Source organism: Fistularia commersonii, chromosome 19 (assembly GCF_037954325.1).
Source record: "Fistularia commersonii isolate RoL2024-O1a breed Wild chromosome 19, RoL_Fcom_v1.0, whole genome shotgun sequence".
Lineage (NCBI taxonomy): Eukaryota > Metazoa > Chordata > Actinopteri > Syngnathiformes > Fistulariidae > Fistularia > Fistularia commersonii.
Window position 1 is genome coordinate 4,040,380 of NC_141302.1, and position 19,937 is coordinate 4,060,316.

General features: G+C 42.7%; 2 protein-coding genes across 2 annotated transcripts; one reads left to right on the forward strand and one right to left on the reverse strand.

Moving 5' to 3' along the window:
- Nucleotides 1-12,263: 12,263 nt before the first annotated feature.
- On the reverse strand, nt 12,264-17,212 carry dthd1 (death domain containing 1). Its single transcript, XM_086166149.1, has 5 exons — nt 17,187-17,212; nt 16,352-16,641; nt 13,561-13,805; nt 13,415-13,472; nt 12,264-12,577 (listed from the first exon to the last, which is right to left on the reverse strand). The coding sequence occupies exons 1-5, from the start codon at nt 17,210-17,212 to the stop codon at nt 12,264-12,266; spliced, it is 933 nt and encodes a 310-aa protein (XP_086022275.1).
- A 148-nt stretch (nt 17,213-17,360) lies between these two features.
- LOC147223483 (uncharacterized) lies at nt 17,361-19,581 on the forward strand. Its single transcript, XM_086166151.1, has 6 exons — nt 17,361-17,395; nt 17,511-17,667; nt 18,704-18,753; nt 18,836-18,961; nt 19,042-19,183; nt 19,264-19,581. The coding sequence occupies exons 1-6, from the start codon at nt 17,361-17,363 to the stop codon at nt 19,483-19,485; spliced, it is 732 nt and encodes a 243-aa protein (XP_086022277.1). The 3' UTR covers nt 19,486-19,581.
- The last annotated feature ends 356 nt before the right edge of the window (nt 19,582-19,937 follow it).

Sequence of the window (19,937 nt, forward strand, 5' to 3'; positions counted from 1 at the left end):
GATGAAGAAACGTCTAGCGACATGGTTAAAATGATCTATTCTTTTCTTATCTCTGTAAAAAAAGCACAAAAACGATAGCAAAAAAAAAAAACGACAAAATTAAAAAGATTGATTCACTAACCAGAATAGCCACCATTAGCCTTGTAAACATTATACCTCCTCTCATGAATTTTACCAATCAATTTTTTAGAATAAATTCTAGTGGCAATTGTTTTCTCTTACAAGTCAACAATATTTTTAGGGTGTCATTTCATCAATTCTTTTTTTAATATTCATTTTTAACATTAATTTGTCATGTATTTTTTAGAAGCCAGCAAAATCTGCCTCACAGCACCAAAGAATCAAGTTGGATTCCGACAAGGGGAGCTTTCTGTGTGAAGTTTGCATGTTCTGCAGGTTCTCCGCTTCCCTATCCGGTCTAAAAACATGCAGCAGGTTTTTAGAAAAAAATGAAGAAAATTAGTGTATCCCGCCTCTCGTCGGATAAGCAACAGACAATGGATAGATGGATGAATGTGTGTTTTTAAAGATTTATGACCTTCCACTGTTGTTAACCTTTCCCATACTCTTATAAACATTGTCTACTCTTAAACAAGTGATCAAATGTTTGTGAAATGTGGAAGGCAAGATGCTGACTGCAAATCACAGCCCAGGATATAGAACACCATGCTCAGGTTGGTCACTGTAGAAAATGCTTATTTCACCATAAAAATAATGGAAATAAAATAAATTAAAAAAAGGAAAAAAAAAACAAAACAAAGAAAATAAATAAATAAATAAATAAATAAATACAGGAAATAATACACGATCGTGAAAATCTGAAACACGCTTGGCATCCAGTCTGTATGGCAGATGCAAAGAAATGCACAAACTCACAGGGACTCAATGTGGTCGCGTCAACCTCGAGAAAACACATTTGGCTTCGTTTATTTCCGTCTCGTCGCCTCGTGGTCATTTGAATAATGCATGCGTACGCCTGTTCAGACCAGAAGTGTTAACTGTTACTTCGACAGTCGTTCACCTGCTTTGTTGCACTCGCTAGTAGAGAAAAATAATAATGAAGGGTTTCGGCATTGAAATGGCGTGGAGACACACGTAACAAGCGCTGGATAATAAGATTGGAGACCTTGCCGCTCGTCCAAACGGCACCGGGGCCGCCGCTCATTTAGATGATTATGATTTGGCGGCGTTTTACTCTCTGCACAGCATAAACCTTCACATCAGTGTGCGTAACACGCGCCCAGAGTAATAGAGTACATCAATTACCGCCATGACGGGAACACAGAGACAATTACAACCACCATAAACACACGTCAGTTATCGTGAGCGAGGAAGGATTTTGATATAAGAATTTAAAATGTTGAATTATCCATTAATCACCCCTCCCATAATGAGTCAATTGGCCTCATCGGTCATGACATGGCTAATATATGCGAGTAGACGAAGATGGGCTGTGACATACCAACATAAATTTAAATTTGAAAAATAAAGAGAAAATAAGAATAAGTACAGAATACCTTCAATATGAAAAAAGAAAAATAAAGTTGGGAAAATGAGTCACCTTCAACACAGCATGGCCTGAGTGATCACCGTGAGTGTGAACTGGTGGATCTGCTTGCAACACTTTTTTTTTTTCTCAGTTCTGAGTCATCTTGATAGGATGCTAGTCTTTTCCACCAAAAATAAATGTGAAGACTTACAACCGAGATGACGGCATAGTTGTGAGATTCGCCCGGGAGCACTTTGTCACCTCGTCACAACGGTGATCTCGGCAAAGCTTGTGATAGAAAAGCTGATGATAAATAGGCTGACGTTATGTGTATACATGTCTATATAATGACAATAATAATGATAATGATAATAACAATAAGATTAATAATAAAAATAATAATAAGATTAATAATAAAATAATAATGATAATAATGCACGTAATCAAATAATGATAACAGTAACAATTATTTCTTCATAACAATTATAACAACCAAAAACAACAATAATAATAATCATCATCGTCCTAATAATCCAAATAAAAGTTGTAATTCCAATCATCACAATAAATGACATCATCAAAATGGTACTAAAAGGAAAAACAATATAAACAATACTAATGATATCAATTATAAAAAGAGCTATATTAATAATCACCATCATCATCACCATAGTAAGAAAGCTAATAATTATAGTAATAATAACAATAATAATAATGCACACAATCAAAATGATGTGTGCATTATAACAGTAACAATTATTTCTTCTTAACAATGACAACAACCAAAAACAACAATAATAATAATCCTCATCATCCTAATAATCCAAAATATTCCCAAATAAAATTTTAATTCCAATCATCATAATAAGGGACATCATCAAAATGATACTACAAGGAAAAACAACATAAACAATACTAATAATACTAACTATAATAAGAGCTATAATAATAATCACCATCGTCATCGACATAATAAGAAAGATAATAATAATCATCATCCCACTGAATATCATCATCATGATAATAATGGTTAAAACAAAACAACACTAATAATCATCATTAGCATCAGAATAACAGTAGCAACAACAACAACGAGAGGCTGGATGGTTGTATATCTCTATATGTGGCCCTGTGAAATTAATTTAAAATGTGTGTGTTTTTAAAACGGACTCTCTGGAACATTTCACAACAATATTGCCCTCCCTGACGTGCAGACATTTGAATAATAGCGCGAAATTCCACAGGACGACGGCTTTGAATATTTTCAGACCGGTTCCCCCGTCTTTCCGCAGCCGTCATGGCGTCCGGCGAAGGGTCAGCCAGCCGGGGCCGACCGCTAATAAAACGCTAATGTAATGTAAATTCGGACACGAAGCCCCGGCCAACTGAACCCTGGATTGGGAGAATGAAAAAAAAAAAAAACGTCACGGAGCCGGATTCTTCCCGAACGTGACAGAAGCTCAAGTCGACATTTCCACCCAGACAGCGCCGTTCCATCTGGCGGCGCACGCTCAATATTCATCCTGATGGTTCATATATTTCCTCGGCGAGCGGAGAAGCACATAACCGTCCGGGGTTCATTAGAGGAGACATCGAGAGGCGAGTTTGTCTCCCCACAAGATGTTTGTTTACCTCCATTTAGATTTAGAACGGGCTGATCATCGCCAGCGATGCGCGTGAATCAAATGGAAGCGGAATCAAAACGCGCATCGAACCCTTTTAGTTTAATGTCGAAAAGGCGGCACGCATCGGAAACGCTTAAAGAACGAAAGTGAGAGGGTCTGACGGAGGGGTCATCCGCAGTGCGGCGTCTAACAATCGGCGGGATTGGAAACGGAAAGTAGACAGCTGCTTGTTACAGTGCGGCTCGGAAATGATGCCGCCAGAGAGAGAAAGAGAGAGAGAGATGAGGAAAGAACATCATCTGTCATCTGAGGCAGCTGGGATGTTTGAATCTTTGGAAAAATCCCTGCCTTAAGGGGCGACTCTTTTATCCATTTTAAATTTAATCCAGCGAAAGATATCACACACGCGCACAACACTTTGTTTCAATAGACATTATTGCGGGATCGTAATTCCCGGACTATTGAGCACACCTGAATATACGCCGCATTGGCTAAAAATGACAAAATAAATATATGTGTAAATATATAGGCCGTACTTGTAAGCGGAGGTGCCCGTGTTGTAATGTGAGATATTTACACGGAAATTGTTTTTTTAAAGTGCTCAAAAAAATAAAGGGATAAGCCAGGGATGTCAAACTCTTTTTGGCCACTTACAGCCTAATTTGATGTCAAGGGGGCCGAATCAGTAAAATTATTACCTTGAAGTAACACAAAGTCCAAATTCTCACTTTGCTTTAGTGTAAAGGTAAATTTCTATGTAATGAACTGTTCCACTTGAAAAAAATAAAAAAAACGACAAATTAATATTAAAAATGAATATTAAAAAAGAATTGATGAAATTTCACCCTAAAAATATGGTTGACTTAAAAGAGAAAATCTTGTCACTGTGGGAAAATTTGCCACTAGAATTTATAAGAGGATGTATAATGTTTACAAGACTAATGGTGGTCATTCTTATTAATAAATCAATCTTTTTAATTTTGCCTTTTTTTTTCGCTATCGCTTTTGTGCTTTTTTTTTTTATAGAAATAAGAAAAGAAAAGATCGTTTTAATCATGTCACAAGATGTTTCTTGATCAAAAAAAAAATCATGTTGTTTTCAAATTTTGAAGCAAAAAATACATTGCAAAGTTAATTTTCAATTTTTCCTTGCCTATTTTTTCTGAAACCCACTGTATAAAACTCCCAGGTGCATGTTCCCTTTAGTGTTCCCTTTATTTTTTTGAGCAGTGTACAAATCGGTAAAATCCACAAATAAGTACTTGAAATGCTTTTTTCCGAACAGTGCCTGTAACACAGCTGCTGTAAAAGAGTAACACTAAATAACACAAGGAAATTTTATATATATAATTTTCTAGCTGATCTCTATCTTCGTCTTCGTCGTCTTCTTCAGTATCGGAATTGAACAGACTCAGAATTTCACGTTAATGTCATTGGTCCGATGTGACAATGCTAAATGTTTTGGCGACATGAAGAGCATTAGTCCCAAAAAAAAATCCAGAAATTAGACGCATCATTGTTTAAGCTGCGGTGTTCAAAGCGTGTGAAAAAAGTACCGGCGCGTTCTCACTCCCGACAGAACCCATTGGAACCCCTTTTTTTGCCATCTGGAGTGTTGTTTTTGGACTGAAAAAAGTGGAGAATCCAAACTCTGCTTTTATTTTGGTAAGATTAAGATGTGGATACAAATGTTGACTCTACGCTCTATGGTTCTTTGAGTCTGACGATGTCAAATGAGTGTGACGCGAAAGGAAAATTCGATGCATGGTGATGAGAACGTGCTCAATAATTTCGCGATGAAGCTGCATGGTGGTGGTGTTGGTGAGAGCGTAGCTTTAGTTTTGGGTTTTAATTGTGTGGATGAACGCGCACTCGTCGCTATTTACTGTATTTTCCGCACTATAAGGCGCACCGGATTATAAGGCGCACCTTGAATGAATGACTAATTAAAAAAAAAAAAAAATCATACATAAGGCGCACCGCATTATAAGGCGCATATAATTGAAGTGTGTAGTGGCTGGGGTTGCGTTCTGCATCCACTAAATGGAGCTGCGCTAAAGGGAATGTCAACAAAACAGTCAGTCAAACTTCATTACTAGAAGAGAAACCAACATTCTGACAACTCTGTTAACTCCCAAAACAAGTTAGTGCATTCACAATACGGTACCGTAAGTACCGGGAGCTCTTACCGGTATTTGCGTTTCGTTGAAAACTTTGTATTTCCAACACCATTTGTCAGATTTCAAAGCTTTACATAAAACAAAAGCACCAAGAAGGACCGCCTCTAAATTCATTGATGTTCATGTCGCTAGCTAGCGCTGTTGCCCTCAATGGAATAGTGACTGTAGAGACGCCTCTGCTCGCTGCTCTCTGTTCAACAACCCACTGTTCAAGTTTGTCCTCCAACTGTAGACATCTCGCTTTGTTCCCTCGGAAACTCTGTTTAGTCTTCTTTACTCGCTGCAGGTCATCTTGTCCCTTCCTCCACTTCCACACCATTGATTCATTAATGTTGAATTCCGTCGCTGCTGCTCTATTCCTGTGTTCTACTGCGTGACCGATTGCCTTGAGTTTAAACTCTGCGTCGTAAGCGTGTCTCTTGAAAGGTACCATTTTGGGGTCTAAACACACACACACACACACACGGAAATGAAAACGTAAGCTTCGGGCAGTCATATATCCCAGCATGCACCGCGCGCTACTTCGTCTACAGGAGAAAATGGAGTCAGCGGCTGCTTCCTCCCCATAGTTGTGAGACCTCTTGCGGCTCAATATTGATCCATATATAAGGCGCACCTGATTATAAGGCGCACTGTCGGGTTTTGAGAAAATTAAAGGCTTTCAGGTGCGCCTTATAGTGCGGAAAATACGGTATTTGTAAAATACCGATTTCTTGGCGGGCTGAACTTTTGACCTCTCATGACCTCCCAGATCCCTCAAATTGTTTGTGTTGTTTGTTTTGTTTGCCGTGCTTGTGCGAAAGAAGAAATCCGAGCCATTTTTTTTCACACACACACACACACACACACACAAACACACACACACTGGTTTGACACAACAGCCAACATTTTGTTGTCATACCTCCCGTCCCTCACATTCCCCCCTTTTTTTCCAACATTTCCTTCCTTCCCATCTAATTCCCCGGGATCTTGTTTATTCGCTCTCCTGTCACTCCGGGAAAACACCTTCTCACTCCCGCTGCCGCTGCTCGCTCCACTTCTCGCCGCCGACTCAGCCTCTTCTCACCTTTGTTTGCCCCCCTCCCCGCGGCTCCCGGCGACTCGCGCCGAGATTTCTAATGTAAACAACGGCCTGTTATTTTCCTGCAACCCGTTCTGCGGGAGCGAAATACAATCGAAATGAAAGTCGCACCAGTTGAAATGAGATGCGGCGCACGTGCATTCCTGCCGCATCTCATACGGGACACACCGTTTATATTATTTATGCTCACTCTTTGTATACGCGCTTCCATTCTGTATTCAATGAGCCACAGAAGGGCCTTCTTGATATTATGATATCTTTTATTCCCTCGCAATTCTCTTATTTGTGCAAAAATTGTAGTTCGGCATTAAAGTTCGTCTGCCGTTGAACATTTACCTCTCAATTCACACGTTCGCTATTTGCACTTTTCATCATTCATGCATTCATTCATTATCTGTACAACTTATTGTGCATTGAGCACATTCCGGCTGTCATTGAGAAAGAGGCGGGGCTTCCACCTGGAAGCAGCCAATCACAGAGCCACATAAATCGACGGGCAACCAATCACCTTCATTTACACATCATATGGTGGGAAGGGGGTTATTTCTTATTTAATTTTTATGCGCGGGCCGACTTGGTATCATGCAAACTGAACAAAATTTAAATTTGCAATTTAAATATGTTAATTTTTTGGCATTTTATTTCCACTTTAGAATCATTAATGATCATATAAATGTACCTACATTATTTTGTGTGCCATCATCGATACAAAATTAAACAAAAGGAAAAAATAAGGAGTTTCTAAATTCAATATGGATTGAAAATACTTAATTAAATATTCAAAGGAAATAGTTTGGATAAAAGAGCCCTGATCTGTTATATAGAGACACGGAACAATTCACCTTCTCATTCACATCTCAGCTCGACATGCCACCATTCACCCTCTGCATATACTCTCTCACACACACACATACACACACACACACACACACACACACACACACACACACACATACACACTCTCTGTTGCTCTCTATTGACCTGCACTGCACTTTGAACAATTAAGGTGCAATATTTCACAATTATAGGTGCAATAGTAATTCAAAACTACTTTCTTGCTTCAATATTAAACTTATTTGCCTTATTAAACTGTTGCAAAACAATCATTTGCCGTCTCCGTTCATCCTCTTATTCACACACCTTTTAGTGACAAACGCCCGTTCACTCCCTCGTGCACGTCATGATGATTCAATGAATGTTTTTGGACAGCGGGAAGCCGGAGAAGCCGAGGGAAATTTCACACCGAAAGGCTCCCAGTCGGAATCCAACCCGGAACCGTCTTGCTGTGAGGCGGAAGCGATGCTTAAATAATGAAAATTCTCGGGGTCCTGCACATTTCATGTGAAGTGACTCCTTTATTTTGGGGGAAATGATGGCGGGACTTTTCCCTGCGATGGGTTTCTCCGGAACCGCGCGGCCCCCCGACCTCCATCGCCGCTCAAACGTGTAACCAGGATTCACGTCGGACCATTTTCCAAAACAATAAAACTGATTTATTATCGCTTTAAACATTTCCTAAATGCGTCGCGGGAACCCTTGATGGGAATCCAGACCCTCGGGGAGCTCCGTGCAGCCGGCCTCGGAGCCGCGGAATTGAAGGACAAATGAAGAGTTTGTCATGGATCAGTGAGCAGTCTACCTGAGAGGTCCGCCCCTGTCCATTCCTCTGACACACACACACACACACACACACACAACTTGGCATGATTCGAAGAGACACCCTGGAGATTTGATCCATCCTACCTTTTTTTTTTCCTTTTTTTTTTTGGTTTTTTGGAAGAGCCGTCTCCATTTTTCACCCCTCGCAGGGTTCGACCCCAGTTGCCCCTGGGACGGCGGCGTGTTCCAACACCTTTAACATCCCGGGGAAAAAACTTTGAAAAGTATCTCCCAAATGTGTTCCGCTCCACATTTGGTGCGCTGGGTTTGAATCTCTCTGTATGTCAAGTGTGTAGCTTGTTTTCCATTATGTAATTTACTTAATCTATGCAGAGTTTCTTTATAAGAGATATGGAAATGCAACAGTTAAAATAGAGTGCTCCCAAAGTGCGTGAGGAAGAGAAATTTACTCGACGATTGGGAAATATGCTTTTCGGCTATCGACTGGGAACAAAAAAAAAAAAGGGAGATTTTTTTTCACATGTTTTTTCAGCAAAAACATAGGATATATTATATGTAAATCAACTTTCTCTGCAGGTTCTGGGGGTCAGATTTTGACCCGGTGTGTTAATTTGTCATCGTGCTAAGCTAAGCTAAGCTAAGCTAACTCATTGTAGTGGTGTCTTAGGTAGGAGTATCTGTTTTTTTAATTTAAAATACCAAAGCTGAATTCACTATTTGTTTAATTTTCAATATTCTTGTTAAACACAACTTAAATTCAAGTCTATATTGGAAATGCTCTTATTTATTTATTTTTTTTTGATTGAATATTTAACTTCAACCCACCCAGTCCTGAACATTTGGTGTATGATGTCTCATTAATGAAATCTGCTTTGAATTGATAAAATAGCACTTCCCGTGTCTATTTTCAGTGTTTTCCCAGAATGCAGAAATGCATATCCATTTAAACAGTTAAAATGTAAGATTGCACATGGTGGGACTATTGATTGAATATTGATTGATCCATTGATTGATTGTTTTCACATAGAGAAGCATTCACCTTGTCCATCACACATCAAATAGAGAAAAAAAACAAGGATTCACCCCCTCATACAGAAAAAACACAACATGGAAAGGGACCAGGGACCTTTTTGCTGCGAGGCAGAAGCGCTAACCGCTGCCACGCCCTCCATAAACAAATTAATCAAATCAAAAATACTGGGGATGATGAAACAAATTATGAAATACATATGGTTTTAATAAGAATCTCCTCATGCTGGTACTCAGTGGGAATTCTGCCCCTCATCAGGGCAACTCCACACACACACACACACAACAAAATACACACCGGACAACAGGCAGCCTCCCAGAGTACCTCGCGGTTGGCCTTTTCAATAATGTAGTGCGGGACAGTTGGGTGATAATATAAGAGAGGAAAGGATTTCCTAGCGCTGTAGGAGCCCCCTCTGTGACATTTACCTCTGCAGAGACCCTCCACATGTGCGCTTCCCTGCCTGCATGTGTGTGTGTATGTGCGTGCACTGCACGGCCACTGTGCCAGACTAATGATACCCCCCTCCGGCACACACACACACACACACCGGCGACGATGACACACGGGTCCTTTAGAATCAAGTGGAAGAGGAAGGATGAAGAACGCGGGCGGAAATATCAAGATGGCGACAAAGAGCGTTGAAAAAAAAGTGAAACAAGAGCGTGCAGCCGCTCCACAAATAGAGGCGTAGAAGAAAAGCCTCACGGATATCGAACTGAATATTCTTTTCTTTCCAGAAAGGGGGGATAAAAAAGCAGATGTGATCATCCTGTGTGATCCGTCGGCTCCACCTGTTACTATTTCACACTTCATTAAACGCCCCCCGTTCTCCTGTGTGTGTGTGTGTGTGTGTGTGTGGAGGGGGGGTCTCTTACCCCCCTGCTTGGGCACGTGGCATCTATCATTACGCCGTCGGTTCAGGGCCCGCAGAATGTCACACAGCTGGAGATCGAGGCTCTGACGGCGGATGAGGGAAAACGGCAAACAACGCCTTCATCGAAAGGAAAATTGTGCGACCGGTGACGTTGATGCTCGCTGCGCTGAGGGGGTCGTTGCCTCCAGGGGCGGCCACGAAAACCATGGGAAAAAATGCTCACATTTTAAAGTATAATAAAAATAAAGCAATGCCCAATTAATATCACCGCAACTGTTTTAATTAATTTGTTAATATTATTTTTAAATAAATAATTGTATGTATTATATTTCATTATTTATTATTATTGATTTAAATAATAATTTTAAATAAATATTATTATTTATTCACCTATTTATTTTTGTTTTGCTACAAGGGTGTTCATGTATCAAATTTGTATTAATTTATAATTTGCTATTAATCTTTATTGTGTGGCATGTTATCTAATAAATTAAAAACAATGGTACAAACAATGCTAATGGATTTGTTTTGTAAGCTTATGTAAATTGCAGATGGAGGGAGGGGGTCGTCATATAAAATCTCACCTCGGGCGTCACATTCTCTTTCCCCACATGCAGTTTTTCTCTTTTGCACCTCACAAACATCTTATTTCATTTCTCAATAGTTCTACATCCGTTCACATATAAACCCCCCCCCCGATAACGGGAGACCAGGTAATAGCATCATAATATAACCGTTACCCGACTCACAATGCATGCGCTGGGGAAACGTTTATATTGCAATGGTTTAATTTATTTCTCAAACTTTATCTCACCCGTGGAAAGTATTTGACTCCTGCCCTCCTCTCCCTTTCCCCCCCTCCGCCTGACGTTTGTGAAATGCGGCGAGGCGGGCCGTGGCTCGGGGGAGCGCAGAATCCTCCCGGCCACATATCTGGATGACTGGCTACTGCTGGCGAGCTCAGATAAGGGGGCGGCCGGGAGCGGGGAGGTGATGAAGGGCGGGTGTAGCGCTTGCTGGCACACGTTTGGCTTTTTCGTCACGGGGCGGATTCGCAGACGGAGGATAACCTTTCGCTATATGTCACCGGTCCTGTCGCCCCCCCCCCCCCCCCCCCCCCCCCCGCTCGCCAGCTTCTGGAAACACCTGCGTTTCTGTTCGAAGGGGGTTGCAGTGTCGGACGCGGTTACGTTTTTCACGTTTCCTGTTAGCCTTCCATGTGTAGCGGTAGCATCAACCCCGACACAGCCGCCATGTTGTTCGGTGTGTTATTACGACCCTGAAATTAATCTCACAATCCGTGCAAAAAGCATGTGTTAGCATATGTGGAACATGCACTTTGCATGCGTGATGGGGAAAACAAAGCGTCTCCCAATTGTTTTAAATGTTGAAACAGATTTGCAACAGTGGCATGAAGAATATTCATTCATTCATTCATTCATTCATGGTACCGCTAATAAAACTATTCATTCTCTTACTCAGACATCTTGACTGTTCATATCCCAACTGAACCTCCTTCGTGTTTCTGAGTTATGGGTGGAAAATGGAGAAAGCCGAAGGAAACTCACACAGACACTGGAAGAACATGCGAGCTCCACGCATAAATGGAAAGTCAGAATCGAAACAGTCTGGAAAGGCGAACCGCATGATCACCGTGCCGCCGATATCAACATTAAATTTCTTATATTGTTTTTGAGACAATTGAAACAGGAAATGAACCCGGGCGTGCGGAGAAACACGTCTTTGCCCGCAGACGGACAAGTGTTAAAGATGCTTCGGAGTCAAGGGGCACAAAAAAAGGTCGCGCCTTGGTGTCGGCAAGTGTTTACACACACACACACACACACACACACACACACACACACACACACACACATGCACAGGAGGGGGGAGGGGGAGACGGCTGGCCGATGCTGTAAATCCCCTACCTGTCTTTGTAGAAGCTCTACATATTAAGCTGATTGTGTGGTTAAATAAATCGAATATCTTGCGTACTTTTCACATAAAACCCATCGAGGCATGAATAGAGCACTTATTAACATTTAGTCTCACTTGAACATTCCCATAGCATTATGGGATGCAGTTAGAAATAACTACATTTATTGTACATTCTGATGCATTCTGGTGGTTGTCAGAATGTTCCTCTCTGCGTTCTTATGTAATGATGAGCGGCTATTTTTTGCTTCCGATATGTCAAAGTAAATGATCGGCGCCGTCGATTCGGCCGCTCCGAGCGGCGGAGCGGGATCCCACAGTGCACTGCTGTCACCTTGTGGACGAAGCTAAACAACGCCGGGAAGTTTAAAAAAAAAAGGAGGGACACGTTAGACAAAAAAAAAGCAACGTGGTATTTGGATATTTTTATTTTAGAGCGCACTGCTTGGAGGCGGCGGCTTGTCGCAGCAGGAGCTCTCTGGCCAGATCCGGCCTGCCGCTTTTCGCCAAGCAACGGGCCAGCTGGGAGGCCTTGGGCTGGTGGTGAGCGGCGGCGGCGGGCAGCTCGCGCCGCCACATCGCCAGGACGTTGAAGGCCCGGGCGGACGCGCTGTCCCCGGCTCGGAGTTTCACAAGCTGGGCGGCGCTGCGGCGGAGACGCAGGGAAAGAGCCAGCAGCGCGATTTCCTCCTCGGAAAGCTCCCCCGACAGCCAGAGGAGGAGGGAGTCGGACAGCGAGTCTGGTGGGCGGGAGCCAGATGAAAGCTACGCTTAGTGGAGACAAAGGGTTCCCTCTATGCTTCAAACAAATTTCGAGATAATTAGAAAGAACAGGACAAGATATCCATTAACTTGTAATAACATGAGGTGCAACAGAAGGACACCCAGTGACGCTCCAAATCTATTGGTTGACAATGAAGAGTGAAGCCGTTGGCTGATTTTTTAGGAACGAAGCCGTTTTCTTGTCGCGTACGAACCGCGGGGATTGATTCCTAGATCCATTTTAGCTCCTCCTACGCTTCCACATGACCTCATGTGACGCAGGTGATTGGTGGAAAACATTACTAGATACCTCTGGTGGGCTGCAGAGCGGTATTTGGTTACCGGTCAGATGTTTTCTCGCGACGAAATGGACAAACGCGGTGAGAAACGGACCGACGAAGAGTTCAGAGCTCTTCTGGCCCGCTGTGCCGCGGAGCTTCAACAGTGGACCGTCAACATTTTCCCCAAAATGAGTGCAGAGTGAGCTAACAGTGGGGTTTTATACATGGCAAAGCAGCAAAGGGAGGAAATGAAAACATCTCAACCCTTTTATAGTCCACGGTTATTATTCCAGCCATGCAGAACATGAGTGCTCTCCATGACGTCCATTACTATTCTTCAAGATTGTTTGTTTGAGTTCGGCGTTTAAGGTATTCATCGCTCACCTTTAATGCAGGACAGAATAAGAAAACTAGAAGTTTCCCCAAATTCGACCCGTACGATTCGTAGAACTGAGTTCTTCGAACACTTCTGTCCGAAATTGTTGTGCCGTACATAAAAAGATGGCTATGAAAGAAATGAAATAATTCACCAACCTGTCTCCTCGCATGGCTTCGCCCTTGTCGCTGCATAGCGTCTTGTAGTTCTGACTTTCTAAAATTAAAAAAAACAGGGGTTATTTCGTTGCCATCGGGAACCGACATCGGGAAAGATGTGGGATCGCATCGGTGACCGCGGTCACCTTGGGTAGCGTCAGAGGTAGCTTGCAGACGGGTTCCCCCGGGAGCTTCGAGTCCGCCGGGTCGAGCTGGTCACTTCGCCACTCCGCCTGACCTCTGGCGACCTTGTAAAACACGGCCGTGCCCTTGTAGTGCGGGGAGCTGTAGTTGCCGAACGGATCCACTTCGGTCAGATGAACGACGAGGTTGTTCTTGCGCTGGCTGTGGAAGGTGAGCCGCTCCCGCAGGATGCCGTCATTTTGAGTTTCTATCGCAAAACATGGAAGCCGTTAGCGCTTTAACATAATTTCATATTGAAATTCTCCAGTGACTCTTGGACGTGCCTGGTTTTCCTTTCGTAGAAGGTTGAACCCTTTGCAGTGCTGAAGCTGAACAGCTAACTCAAATGATTTGACCATTATTATGTCAATAATGTAAATATTGTGTAAATAAATACTGGTATTTATACCAATGGGAGGCCGTGAGGGCCTGCAAGGCCTTCTCTGCTGGCCTAAAAAAAATTGAATCACAGACTGATTTGAATTACAATTTAATTTTAATCATATTTTGAATCTTGGATCTGATTAAGTAATTCCAAATGGTCTGTTGGCTTCCCTCCATAGCTTTTTTCCTGACTGTTCCCTGCTTCCAGACATGTATTTTCATTGAACAAAGAGCATTTAACCAATCAAATTTCCACTGACATTTGTTGCCAGGAATGGTCAAAGTCAAAGAAATCTGCCTGGAGGCCAGCAGAATTCGATTCACGGGCGCTCTGGCGAAAAATCACAACTCAAAATCAGATTTTGAGTTGTGACACCAAGGCCTTCTAGAAGGCTATGTTAACGTCAGTGTGTCACATGCCTTTTGACTGGATCGTCAGAGAGCGTACTAGCCAGAGCGAGCGGGCTGCATCTGTAGTGAGCTGCATGAACACAATACCTCAAAACTTTCGTGGGGGGAAACCAGAGTGGATTTAGAACTTGGTGAGCAAGTGCGCAGGGAAACACAGCTCCACAACGAAAAGGTGAAGAACAACACGGAAATCTTAAAAAGGCACCATATAACAGCTATGAAGGGGATGACTGGAGCACTACTGAAGGCCTGGGTGTGAAATGCACGGCCCGCCAATGATTTATGAATAACATGTTCAACTCCGGTTTGGGGACTTACTCAGTGGTCCAGGTCATGGTCAATTCTTGTCGAAATCGTCCCGTCGTGGCAACTGGGCTTGAATTTGATGACCGCAATGACCAACATGACCAAATATTCTGAAATTCCCCACAGGTCATAAGAACTGAAGAATCTTCTCGGATGAGGGGTGAAACATCCAAAAGTGAAGAAATTCAGGCGAGTTGCGATGACGAGAAGACTTGGACAAGAATTAGCTGCATATTCCCCTTATTTTATTTCGTCCGCTGTCAATCTAAAAATGAATCAAATACCCATTAAAATAAATGGAGCAGGTGATTTTTTTCACCCTTTAAGCACTGCCATAAAAAACTAAAGGGAACACTAAAATTACACATCCTAGATCTGAATTAACGAAATGTTCTTATTAAATACTTTGTTTTTTACATAATTGAATGTGCTGAAAGGATCAATGGAAATCAAATGTATTAACCCATGGAGGTCCGGATTTGGAGTCACACTCAAAATCTAAGTGGATAACACACTACAGGCTGATCCAACATTGATATAATGTCCTTAAAACACATCAGAGTGACTCAGTGTTGCTTCCTAAGTGGACAGTTTGACTCCACAGAAGCGTGGTTGACTTGGAGTTACTTTGCATTGTTTAAATGTTCCCTTTATTTTTTTGAGCAGTATACTGTATGTGCAATATATATTAATTCATCTGTCATTTATATTGCTTATCCTGCAGTCAGGGTGGGAGGGGCGGAGCCTATCCCAGTCGTCTCTGAGGGAGAGATGGGTTCCCCTCGGTCCAACTGACTGTCAATCACAGGGCCGCATATAAAGGCATACAAGTATTCTAGCATTTATTTACACTTCATATAGAGACATGCAACCATTCGCTCATTCATTCACATTTCATATCAAGACATGCAACTATTCATTCATTCATTCATTCACATTTCATATAGTGACATACTACTGTTCAGTCTTTCACTGGGATGTCATATAGAGACATGCAACCATTCACTAATTCATTCACATTTCATGTCAAGACATGCAACCATTCACTCATTCATACATTCAAATGGCGTAGAATCACACAATGCAATTACCAAAACAAATATGTCATACATTCTGGATTCATTACAAATCAACTGAAATATTGCAAGCCTTTTATTATTTTAATATTGCTGATTATGGCTTACATCTTAAGAAAACTCAAAAATCCTATCTCAAAATATTAGAATATCATGAAAAAGTAATTTTTGTTTTTTTAATTGCATTACAGAAGATAAAGAACTTTATCACAATATTCTAATTTTCTGAGCCAGTCCCGTAGGCCCGTTGACTCAGAATTTCATATGGAAACATACCACTATTAAGTCTTTCATTGGAATTTCCTATAGAAATGCAACCATTTACTCATTCATTCACATTTCATGGAGACATTCAACCATCCACTCTTTCACTTGTATTTCATAGGGACACAATCATTCACTCCTTTTTCTCATGTGATACGGAGACATGCCTCCGTTCACATTCACACGGTACAGAGAGACAAACACACAGTCACTCACACATCACATCGAGACATAACACTCTTATTCACATTTAATACAGAGACAGCTAATCTTTTCTTTTTTATGTTTTCTGCGACGGAGCCTCTCACCGCACCTGCAGAGGTGATATTCCCGCAAAGGCGCAGGAGGAGCTGGTCTCCCTCCCACATGCAGATCTCCGAGGACGTCTCGGCGAGGCCGTCGTATCCCTGAGCCTGCAGTTTGGACAGCTCCCAGCCGAGGTCCCTGCTGGGAAGCGCCGCCACCAGGACGGCGTGGGGCTCGTCGCGTCTGCGCCGCAGCACCACGGTGACCCTGTGGAGGCACGCCGACCCTTCCAGCTCCGCGGCCAGGGAGGCCAGGTAACACGGCTGCACCGGCGAGAGGAGGCGCACCACCAGAAGCCTGGGGGAGCCGCCCAAAAGACGCTACTGTACTCGAAGGAGGGATTAGCTTGTCGCCGGGTCGGAGCGATGATATCGAGGAACTTAATTCGCACATGATGGAGTAAAGACGCACTATTACCTACTCTCCGTATATTATTCCCGGCTGAAGCTGTTTTAGATAAGGGAATTACAGGATGGGAAGAAAGTAGAGGTACTCTCATGTGAAACTACATTTTAAAAGGTTATTAGGAGACAACATCTACTGCGGGATAAATATGGAATTATTTTAAGTACTTTCCACCGGTTGCGACACGGGAACGTGTGAGCCTGGAATTCCCGGCATTTTAACCTCCTGCTTTATCCGCCCTGCCCGACTTAAAGCCTTTTACGTAAAGAAAATCTGCCGCTGAGTTGTTTTCCCTTGAGTTCCTAGTCTTGCACAACAGGATCGTGGCCATCAGGGAGGTGAGTAAAACAAAAAAAAAACAAAAAAAAAACAAACAAAAAAAAAAAAATCTTTACTTGTTTTCATCTTTTTGTCCAAATCTATTTTCCGAAAATGACCGGTCGAGGCAGAAGGCCGCCCACATCGCATCATTCTGTCGATGGTTTTAAAGAGCGTGATCCCGTCCTGCTCTGCACAGAAAGTGATTTAATAACGAAATTCTAAATTTTTATTTCCAGATGAAATTCATCCTGTTCTAGCAGAGTTGATTCCGCGGGTCCGCACGTCAAACGATGCCGAAATTCCCCGCACACCTGATAGGCGATGCGTAAGTAAATCACTGAGAATTCTCAATAACAATAATAATAATAATAAAAATGATAATAAAAAAGTAAATAAAAAAAAAAACAGCCCTCATTTCTGAATATCTCTATTGTGGTCAGAGGAAATCTGCGCCGCCTTCTGTGCGTGGTGGCGGGACTCCTGATGACCGCCGCCGCCGCCGCTGGCGGGCGCTGTGCGGACGGTTGCCCGGGAAACCTCCTGCGCCTTTCGCACACGCTCATCCGCCTCATTGGACGCAGATTCGGCGTCAGAGAGGTGAGAAACCACTGCAGTCCTATTTTCCGGTGCAGAACCCTAGAATGAAGCACATCCTGGAATCACCTCAACTCGAACCTGCTTGATATCTTGCCATGTGAAGAAAATGTATTTGATTTGGGATGAAAATAGCAATTGGAAAAAAAGTTACATTTTTGTTTTTACCCGAGATGTGTTCTGCACCTCGAGCGGAAACTCATACGCCAGTTTGCATCAATTAATCATTTTGTGGGGAAAAAAATATGAAAAAAAAAGTAAAATTAAGTAAAGGAAATAATCTATGAAAGTGAAGATTGACCTTTATTGAGTCAACCCTGGATCTTCTCTTCCTTCATTGGTCGCAACAGCGAATCCTTTGCCTCCATCTGACCTCGTCCTCTGCATCCTCCTCTCTCACACGAACTTCCTGTCCTCTTTCACCCCATCCATAAATCTCCTCTCTGCTCCTGCTTTAGACCGGCGTGTCTGTGTCATTTTAAAGTAAACAGAAATGAGTTTTGAGGATACATTTCGCGGGTCGGGAACCCATGGCTTCCGAGCACGTCCGGGTGGTTGTAAAAGTGAGGAGATCAATTTTATCAGATAGCCGACTAGTTCATCCGCTTGGACCCTCGTAACGGAAAAGATGGCGAAACGAAAAAAAGACGATGATTACCGTGCGTTCCGGGGTGCGTCGGAGGAATTTACATTTGTTTATTATATGCAATGAAAAAATTGCATTGATGAAACGGTCAAATATAAAGCGGCACTTCGAACGAAACCATGCAGCACCAGAGGTCGCATTAAAAGTAAGACATATTTATTTTTTTTATTTATTAATTCATTATTTAATTTATTAAAAAAAAAAAAAAACTATAAGGCTCTCAATGAAATATATTCAGAAATATTTTGATTTTATGGCTTCCCCCCCTCAAAAAGGTACTGTCATTATTGCATCATTGCATATCTAAATGCACCGCGGGCAGCAAAGGAGGAATTTCACTGTAAACACTTAAATGGCTGACGTTGAGGCTGTCTGTCTGTCTGTATCTTACAGGACAAATCTGCGGCCAAAGAAAAACCAAAACGCCTATACTTCACTCACGGGTAACAATTTCCTTTTATAGAAAATCAATGCTTACGAATATTATACATCATTTATTTCCATTTGGTCGTAAATGTATCCCAGCCTCTTTGAAACGACGACAACGCCGAGAAACCGTCACTTTTTTCCGGTGTCGTCGTCGCTCCCGGAGGATCTGGCGAGGGAAACCCACCAGAGGACGACCACAGACAGGTGCATCCCAGCCAAAAGGTGCGGGTTCGAACCTTTTTTTTTTCTTTTCAGTTAAAATGCAATCACTTAGATTTTTTTTCTTTTTTTCTTGCGTGCAGGATTTATTACGTTTTTTTCTGCACCGAGAGCCGAATGTCAGTTTGGACGTTATGCGGCGGCGTGCTGAAGGCCCACGCGCCACCGGATCCATTACGGTGGCTGGCTAGTTTTGGGGGCGGGGCCAGAGCACGAGGAGATCTGGTAACAACCGCGCGTTTATCTAAGCATAATATCAATGAATCTATCGTCATTGGACGCAAATCCCGTGTTTCGTCCATCAGGTCTTCTTGCTAGTGAGCGGGAAAACCGGCCGAGTCGTCTCTGCGTTTCGGAGAAACGTCACCGCGGTGGAGCGGAAGCCCGCCGCCCCGGGCCTCGGGGTCGCCGTCCTCCTGTCCGTCATCCTGCTCTGGACTTCCCTGCCCACCGTCGCTTTCTGCGTTCTGATCTGCGTGGGCTGGGAGCTACTGCGCCGCACGAGAACGACGGATGTTCCTTATTAATGATTTACCGATTGATAGTCAGTTTGTAATAGATATAAAAATGTGCCGCTAAAAGCTACATCTGCAGACTCGGGAAGCGGAAAAGCACCATTTCAAACCTGCTCAAATCTAAAGAGAGGTTTTTAGATTTTTTTCGTCGCCGCCTCGTCTCGGAATGAGATTTAACAAAGACTGCGAATTTTACCGGGTCACTATTCACAAAACTGGATTCTCTCAGCTTTTTTTTTTTTTTTTCCCCTCCATGCAATGTTTTAGCCGGATATTTCCAGAAGCTCTCTGCTATTTCAGTCCGTCGCTTTTTCTTCGCCACCTCGGATCGTTGACATCGTACAAGCCACCGTTCATTCCTTTTTCTGGACGGTTCACATCGATCGGGACGTCCTTCCCTGTTCCTGTTTGCCTCAAACAAATATCCCCGATACCCTTCCGGTGATTGTTTGTCTACCAGGTTT

What these genes read in the sequence shown, in the direction of transcription:
- dthd1 (XM_086166149.1), bottom strand. Translation starts at nt 17,212, where the DNA reads ATGTGGGCGGCCTTCTGCCTCGACCG. An exon ending in TACCTCTGACGCTACCCAAG is followed by an intron (nt 13,473 to 13,560) that starts GTGACCGCGGTC and finishes TTTTAATTTTAG; the next exon opens with AAAGTCAGAACTACAAGACG. An exon ending in GAAGCCATGCGAGGAGACAG is followed by an intron (nt 12,578 to 13,414) that starts GTTGGTGAATTA and finishes CCCGCCCACCAG; the next exon opens with ACTCGCTGTCCGACTCCCTC.
- LOC147223483 (XM_086166151.1), top strand. Translation starts at nt 17,361, where the DNA reads ATGCCGAAATTCCCCGCACACCTGATAGGCGATGC. An exon ending in AGGTGCATCCCAGCCAAAAG is followed by an intron (nt 18,962 to 19,041) that starts GTGCGGGTTCGA and finishes TCTTGCGTGCAG; the next exon opens with GATTTATTACGTTTTTTTCT. An exon ending in CCAGAGCACGAGGAGATCTG is followed by an intron (nt 19,184 to 19,263) that starts GTAACAACCGCG and finishes TTCGTCCATCAG; the next exon opens with GTCTTCTTGCTAGTGAGCGG.